The sequence below is a fragment of the Pithys albifrons genome, chromosome 15 (genome assembly GCF_047495875.1).
Source record: "Pithys albifrons albifrons isolate INPA30051 chromosome 15, PitAlb_v1, whole genome shotgun sequence".
NCBI lineage: Eukaryota > Metazoa > Chordata > Aves > Passeriformes > Thamnophilidae > Pithys > Pithys albifrons.
This window is the reverse complement of record NC_092472.1, coordinates 10,852,562-10,860,669: the sequence shown is the minus strand read 5'-3', so window position 1 is coordinate 10,860,669 and position 8,108 is coordinate 10,852,562. Positions and strand designations below refer to the sequence as shown.

Below are 8,108 nucleotides of genomic sequence, written 5' to 3'. Positions count from 1 at the left end.
CGGAGAAGGTGTCACGGATCCGTCCTGCCTTTCCCATAGCAGAGGTTGCAAACGAGATTTGGAAGCTTTTCCTTCAACACCCTTGTGTGCTGCAATAAATCTGTATCCATTTAAGGATCTATCATAACACACACAAAGCTCCTGCGCTCAAAGAATTTTCAGCGAAAAGATTTAGCTGTAATCCCTGACACAATTGATTTATATTAAAGGTTAAAAAATACCGCTGGTTTATTTATAGCCTGGTCCAGCTAAGGAAGCCCTCGGGACAACCGGTCGGGGAAGGACAGCAGCGAGGGGGCTTCTCCTTGCCTTGTATTTAGGGGAATGATGCTTCAGGAAAAGGGAAACAGAGAAAGAAGCGGTTGTCTCCGGGTTTTATGCGGCAGTAAATTCTAATTTGAAGAGTTGCATGGAGATTAGGTTCTCCCAGCTTTCCTCCCTACAGCTGGAAAACGGGAGGGTTAACTGGGGTTTTTCTCGGAGTCCGGAGTGGGATGCAACGGCGTACGCTTCCCGAGTCGCTCCCCCAGCCCGCAGCCCCCTCTCCATAGCCCAGCTCGAGGGGTGTTTCCCTGCCTTGCTGTTTCTTTCTCGCCCAGCAGCGGCCTGATCCGGCGGGATGCTGAGCCAGGCGGGATGTTGCTGGGGCTGGTGGGGCGGGTGGACCCTCCGACTGTGCACACCACGAAGCGCTGCCGCGGACCGCGATGCCTTTGGGAGCCGCATGACTGGAGCGGGGAGAGCACACCCGGGTTAAACCTCCCGGCTGTCCCGGCAGGGACAAACACGCCTTGTCTCCCAGCGGGAACCCCAAAAGTTGCTCCTAACCCAGTAGTGCTCCTATGACAGCATTTACGTCGGGCCAGCATGGGACTTGGGTATAACACAGTTCCTCTGACCAGTCGGGTACTCCTCTTATCTGAGTAAACCCGAGAACCACTGCCAGAAAGGCCAAGGCCGAGTGGTCCAACACCTGCTCTCTGAGCCTGGCACGGAAAATTATGGAACAGTGCGGACAGCAAAAGGGCGCCCTGAAATGGAACTGTACTGAAGTACTGCAGAGCCCCAAATTACCTGCCCCAAATTACCTCCCAGCTACTGTGTAGGTCGACACTAGTCTCCCACCAAAACCCAGAGATGGGGTCAGTGCAAAGGTGAGTCGGGGAGAAAGTCCCAAGCCAAAGACGAAGGCACACGAGCTACGAGAAGTGATAGAAACATCACCGGAGTATAATGTTGTAAAGAACAGAGGCGCCTAAAAGCAGTTGTTAAAAACAAGGAAACCTCATAAAAGGTTTGGCTTTCGACTTCGAATTGTTGACTTGCAATTCACATTCATGTGCTGCAAATTTGGCTTTAATTCAGATACAGAAAGGGGAAATAATCATAAAGGCAACCCAAACATTCCTTTGAACTTGACCCAGTGGTGAAAAACACACGGAGAGAAGTTACCTTTTAAAGGACTCCAAACAGTGAAAGACCCACACGTGATTAAACATGTTTTTTTCTTTTTTAATTTAATTTGAAATAAGAGATAAGAAATAATAAATCTTCAATAAAATATATAAAATTGTACAAGGCATCCCTTTCAAAGGGACTCTCCTATAATGGAAGTGGGGGTGAAAGGAAGGGAGAGAGGAAGTTCATCTATAGTAGGTCCCAGACGGCATCAGTGCCTGGGTCAAAACAAACGAAAAACAGCAAAACCTCGTGGGGTTCTTTCCATTTTTTTTCTTTCTTCCACAACAGCATGCTAAGAAAATAAATCCAGGAGAAGCTCTGACTTCAGTGATCCACAGCTTTTGGAGTAACTTCCTCATAAAGTTTAGCAAGAATAATACACATAATACAATAGTTATAAGGAGAAGCCTGGGGAAGTTACTGTCAGCACTCGGGGAGCTCCCACAGGGACAGACAAGTTACAGTCTCTTGGCACCTCACTGTCCTACTCGTAGGGTTGATTGTTTGTGATACCTGGATCTCTCTTTAGAAGGGCTTGAAGCATGAGTCACTTATATTGGCATCCTTAGCAAGGGAAGAAGAGGAAGACTCAGGAGAGTTCTACCCCCCAGACGTCTCCCAGAAGTGTACAACAATCCTTTGCTCTCCACCACTGTAGAAACAACCCACGTCTTTTTACCCCAGAAAACTTCCTTCCCTCTCTCCTGGTTTTCAAAGAGCATTGCAGAGCCAGGATTACCTGGCTGTAACCAAACATTTCTAAGCATGCCAATAGGAAGAGATAACGTCTAGGCTGCCTGATAACCCTCCCTTGCACTTTACCTCCCCTCACAGTGCTTTACAAACGCTGAAGCTATTTCTACAGAAAAAGGCATTACAAAGTGTATAAAGCTGGGCCCTACATTTAGGGGCCCTGATGCTTGTTGCACTCATCTGTTGAGGTCTGGGATGAAGAAATTTTCCCTATTTCCAGAAATGCAGGAATTTGCTGGCTCTGAACTTCACTGAGACTCTGCTGGTCCTAGTTTCTATTTACACTGTGTCTCTAGCTATGGGCTCTGCTTTCTTTAAAAAAACAACCAAACAACAAAATCTTGATTATACCTTTTTATTTCCTTTCCCTCTGCCCCCATACTAAGTGATGGCAACTTAGAGTGTGGTTTGAGGGCATGCACCCCTCTTACTTTAAACCTGTGTTGTGCCCTGTCAGGAAGATGTCAGGAAATCTCTGCCTCCATAAGATAAAATTGCTTTTTCACCCATTCTTTTTTAGTCTAGTTTTACGTTCACTGTATAAAGCCCTTACATTTGCTCAAATATTTTTCTCTTTTTTTTTGTTTGTTTGTTTTTACATATTTTTTTCTTTGAGGATCAGCCTCTGAGTCCTCAGAGCACTCTCAGAAGACACCCAACCCGTAGCATACAGGATGCCTTGCTTTGCTAACACAAACTCCCATACGCTCAGGATGGCAGACAGAAGCGTGCATAAGGAATGGCCAGTACTGGTTGGGGTACTGCCTTCTCAGGGCTGGACACGATCCACCAGGAAGTCCGTCTTACTGTCGCTTTGTCTTTCTGATCTTCTTAGGATAAATGGTACATGCTATATCCAACGGGAGTAGCATAGAGTCCAACGGGCGGGATAGGAAGCACAGGTCTGTGAAAAGGATAGGATGTTCCATACAGTGAGGCAGCCTGGATGGGAGAGTTGATGGGGAAAGGGAGGCTGAACCCAGATGGCAACATGGGCTTTGCTGCCATTTTGAGCTTCTCTAGCTCAGCCTCCTGCAGTCTCTTGGCCTTGGCCCTCCGATTCTGGAACCAGATTTTGACCTGGGTCTCTGTGAGGTTGAGGGAGCTGGAGAATTCTGCTCTCTCGGCGATGGACAGATACTGCTTCTGGCGGAACTTGCGCTCCAGAGCCAGCAGCTGGGAAGTGGTGAACGGGGTTCGGGGCTTCCTATTCGTCTTGTGCTTCCTCAGGGTGCAGGCAGTGGGGCTCAGATGTCCTGCAAGGAAGGGAAAGGCCAGTTATCACAAGAGCAGGGAGACTTGGGTGCTCTGCAGAGATGCTGTGCTTGATGGGCTGCCAAATGAGATCCTGAAAAGAGGATCCTTTTTCAAGTGGCTCTGAAAATCTTTTTCTGGTCAAACTTATATTCACAGGACTTCAGCAGATGTCCTGGGAAGTGAAATTTTGCCTCAGCTATTTCAAAAGTATAGATAGGGCACAAAGGACTCACAAATTACTTTGGAACTCACATCATAGGGGTCAGGAGCACACAAACTAGCTGTTTTGGTGGCTGCAGAACTGGAGGTGCAACTCCAGCAAAGCACAGCACAAACATCACAAAAGCAAGAGATTCACTAAATGACAGTGGTGCAAGAGAAGATCCTAGCCCAGCTCCAGGATTCCTCCACCAAGCATAAGAAGTCAACTTTATCTTTTTTCCAACAGCTGAAGAAGTGGGACTGACAACTTTTGTGATTTCACTAACAAGGCATTTTTATTGATGTTTCTTCTTCAAAAGTGAGTTTTTCCTCTGCTTATTAACTTTCCAGTGAGTATTTTCTGATTTTCAACAAGTATCAAAAACCCCAAGAAAGTAGTGCATTTTTCAGTCGACATTTTGGGGGTTTATTATATTTGCCAATTAAAAACAAATCAAAACAAAAAGCCTCCTAACTGCAGCATTTGTAGCCGAAATGTCAGGAAATCTACCACCTTTAGTGCTTGCTTTAAACCTCAACCAGGTTAGGCACATACGCCCAGAATGGTACATGGCTGACTTTAGATCAGTGTAGGTCTTTAGATTATGCATTTCAGTAATAATTTTACAATCTAAAGAACGACTAAAACGCATGCAGCTGACTTCAAAAGCATAGCATTTTGGCTGTGTTTCACATCACTGCCTGGGCAAGTCACCCTGGCTCCCCAGCTTGACACCGCAAATGACACCCAGCCTGTTCTAACGAGGCTGCTAAATTTTGTATGTTCTGTAGTCTCTGGTTCAAATGCTTGTAAGTATTTGCACGTTTTGTATTCTGGACTCTTCTCACTTTCCTCTGTTACTTTTTAAAATAAGGAGGACAAAGAAGCTGTTTAAGTACGTATCACACAATTAAAAAAAAATCCCACAAGGAAAGTGTTCAAAAGTTCAGACAGGTGTGAGAGAAAACAATTACAGTGGAAAAAATTAATCTTCTCTTACTACCCTTCCTTTTGATACTGAAAGAGAAAAGTAAAGCCCTCTTAGAAAACAACTTATCAAATACCCTCTTGTGATCACATCAGGGCATTTGAATAATTAAGGTGCTCACTGTGACAGTTGGTTCACTCCTAAAACTCTGCTAAATTAAAACGACACTAAATCAACCCTTGATTCACTGCCCCGTAGTTCCACTCTATTTTTAAACACAATTTATTTCTTTTCCCAAAGTGAAGCTTTCCCAAGACCCAGCTGCCGGGCTGCTTCCAGCAGGGACAGGTTTTAGAGGGGCGACCGTCGTTCCCCATTCCAGTGCCTTCCCCCGTTTTCAAGTTCCCCCGACTCGTCCCGACTTCTGCTACACACGGAGGAAACCACAAAAACATGCTTTTACACTAAATTCTGGGTAAGTACTTCCCCCGGGATACATCCAAGCGTTCCCAGGCTTCTTCCCTCATCACCTCGCAAGAGACTGCCGAACTCTGATAAGCAGGAGGGACAGTCGCCACCACAGACTCTGTAATTGCGTTTATCCCGTGCCAGTCCTCAAGCCCTCGCTGCAGTGATTTGTTTCGCTTTTTAATTTTTTTTGTTTGTTTTGGTTTTGGGGTGTTTTTGTCTGTTTATACTCCTTTTTCTGGCCAATGTCGGACAAAAATAATCATTTGGAGACGGTTCCCTCTCCGTGTTCCTCAAAACTTTAAATTTTACAGTTTTCACCTCAGTTTATCCTACTCGTAATATTAGTAATAATAATTTGAGGAGCTGCTTTTAATGTCAAAACCCTCCACGGACAGACGGTATGCCTGCGGGAGAACTGGTCATTGCCTCTTGCTGAACGGCCGAGCGCCAGAAGGTGGGAAATGAGGAAGATGATCAAGGCCAAAGGACCTTCCCTTCCCTGATCATAGATTTTTGCCCAAATTCCACTGAAATCACCAGAACTCCCAGCTACTGAAGTTCTTTATGAAACTATTTTCAGATCTCGAGAACGGCCGATTTTAAAAGAGAAAGCAGAGGAATTTCGAAGGGGAGAAAGTGTAGAGGGAGAATATTAGGCCTAGTCTAAGTCTGGGGTTTCAAACAGATATAGAGGAGGGGGTCCGGGTAGAAGTACACACTTCTTTTCATGCTTTTTCAGCATGCTTAAAGGTACACGAAAATCAAAATCTGGAGCTACACAGGGAATGCCACGGATGGGATGCTTTCCTTCTGCCCTCTCCCGGGCCCTCTCCCAGGACGATAGAAATCAAATTAATTCGGGGGCAGTAAAAGAAAGAAAGTAGATGAAAGCCAAATCGAAATGATTGGAAAAAAAAAAGAAAACCAAACCCAAATTTAAAAAAAACCCAAACAAGAAAGCAAAACAAAAAAACTCCACTGAAACAAACAAACAAAAAAGGACCTGTAAGAGCACTAAACTTCCAACTTGCAGTATTAGATTGAGGACCAAATTCTGCGAGACTGTTCAGCTCAACAGTACGCTTCTGTTAAGTCTCTAACTTAAATAAATCAGAGTATTTTATTTTCATCAGGCAAGTTAGGGATGTATGTAGGAGAGCAGATCGATTCTGCTGATGCAGGTGTACGGCTCCTGGCCATGGGAAGGCAGAAAGCCCAGAACTGCCGAGATGCTTCTTCTCCTTCTTCTGAAGGTAGATTTGGGTCTTTTAATTTCTTGAAAGCGATTTTTTCTCCGATTTTTTTAAAGGGATCTCAGTGAAAGCGAAATGCGATTCAACACAGGCACAGCAGTGCGGCTCGAAATGCAAAAGGGCTTAAGAAGTGACCTGTCACCTCCGGATGGCGTGTCCCTAAGGCAGCGGGGACGAGGTCGGGAAAGATCGCAAGGGGTAAAGAGGTCAGGCCCAGTTCGGGGAACTTTGACAGACTGCACGGAACCCGGGAGAGAGGAACAACCCCGTGCCGAGAGTCACCGCGGCGGGAGACAGCGCGGAGGGAGCGCGCGAGGCTGGAAGGGACAATTCCCGAGTTTAAGAGATTGCCCCGAGTGTAGGGCAGACGGTAACAGGGAGAAATTCCAGTTGTTGTTACAACGGGATAATCTAAATGGACGAACCGGTAGCCGGTGAGCAGAGTGTCGGGAAAGGGAGCTGGTCCGTGGGAGTTTCTGATCTTTCCTCGGTTTTAAAAGCAGTATATATTTATATACATACATACAGTCATATATATAAATATATAAACAGATGTATAAGCGTAACATATATACAAATAAATTTTTAACATACACCTAAAAGTTACACACACGTAGATATGAATACAGAAATAAAATATGAAATCGCAGGATGGTTTGGGTTGGAAAGGACTCCAAAGATCATCTACTTCCAACTCCGTGCCGTGGACAGGGACAACTTCCACTGGACAGGGTTCCTCAGGGCCCTATCCAACCTGGCCTCGAACACTTCCAGGGATGGGAACATATAAAATCTGAAGTGAAATATGAGATCTACATGTCTCTATCCCGTGTGCTGCCGTGCACCTGGGCGTTCGGAGCCCGGGGCCGGAGCGGTGCCCGTCCGCCCGCCCTCGCTCCCCGCGCAGCCCCCGCCGCTCCCCCGGGCACTCACTTGGCGGCGGGGAATATCTCCCGGGCTCCTGGATCCAGGACGTGCCGTCCTCCGAGTTCTCCGACTTGACCGAGGCAGTGTCGAAGGTTTTTGTAAGCGTCCCGGGGGGGCTGTGCGCGTCCCGGGACCCGTGGCCCGACAGCAGCAGGTTCCTGGAGGTGCCCACGGCCGCCCCGTCGGCGCTGCCGCCCGCCGCGGGCAGCGGCGGCTCCTTGGGGGGCTTCTTGTCGGACATGAGCGCTTCCACGCTGAACGGCAGGCTGGACACCTTAACTTTGTGGTGCTCCTCGGCGCCGGCCGCCGGGCCCTCCTCGTCGGAGGAGAAAACCTCCTTCGCCTTGGAAGGAGAAGCCATGGCGGTGCGGCGGGAGCTGGAGCTGCGCTGCGCCTCTGCCCGGCGAGTGCGACGCTTCGGGCCCGGCCGCCCCCCTTTTCCCCCTCTGGGGCTCCCCGGCACTGTCCTCCTTTGGGAAGCGGAGGAAACGCCCCGCAGGCCAATCAGAGCCCGCGATGCCTCCCGACGTCACGCGGTGACTCACGCCATTGGCTCGCGGCGAGCGCGGGGCGGGACCAAACCGCCTCTCTCCTTTTTTTTTTTCTGGGGTGATGCTGCTTTGGGGTGTTCCTTCCCCCCCTCTCCCCCCGGACTGAATTAGGGGTTAATGACACGGGCAGCCCGCGGAGCGCTGCTATTAAGGAGCCGTCCAGGGGCTGTAATCATAGCAAAGCAAGGAAAAAACCCCGTCGGGGTAATTAAGGGTGATGATTAGGCGAAGAGGAAACTTCAGAAGATCGCGGCTATGCCCCCTCCGGCCGCCGGCCCGGCTTCTCATGGCCCCCTCCTTCGGTT

The 8,108-nt window shown here is 48.1% G+C and overlaps 1 protein-coding gene across 1 annotated transcript; it reads right to left on the bottom strand.

The window, feature by feature from the left end:
• Positions 1–1,522: 1,522 nt before the first annotated feature.
• On the bottom strand, positions 1,523–7,715 carry MSX2 (msh homeobox 2). Its single transcript, XM_071570102.1, has 2 exons — positions 7,259–7,715; positions 1,523–3,470 (listed from the first exon to the last, which is right to left on the bottom strand). Exons 1-2 carry the CDS (start codon positions 7,611–7,613, stop codon positions 3,046–3,048), a joined length of 780 nt encoding a protein of 259 aa, XP_071426203.1. The 5' UTR covers positions 7,614–7,715; the 3' UTR covers positions 1,523–3,045.
• Positions 7,716–8,108: the final 393 nt, after the last annotated feature.

Bases quoted from the DNA above. Each gene is read 5' to 3' on its own strand.
- MSX2 (XM_071570102.1), bottom strand. From the start codon at position 7,613: ATGGCTTCTCCTTCCAAGGCGAAGGAGGTTTTCTCCTCCGACGAGGAG. The intron at 3,471-7,258 runs GTGAGTGCCCGG...CCTTCCTTGCAG, and splicing joins GAGATATTCCCCGCCGCCAA to GACATCTGAGCCCCACTGCC.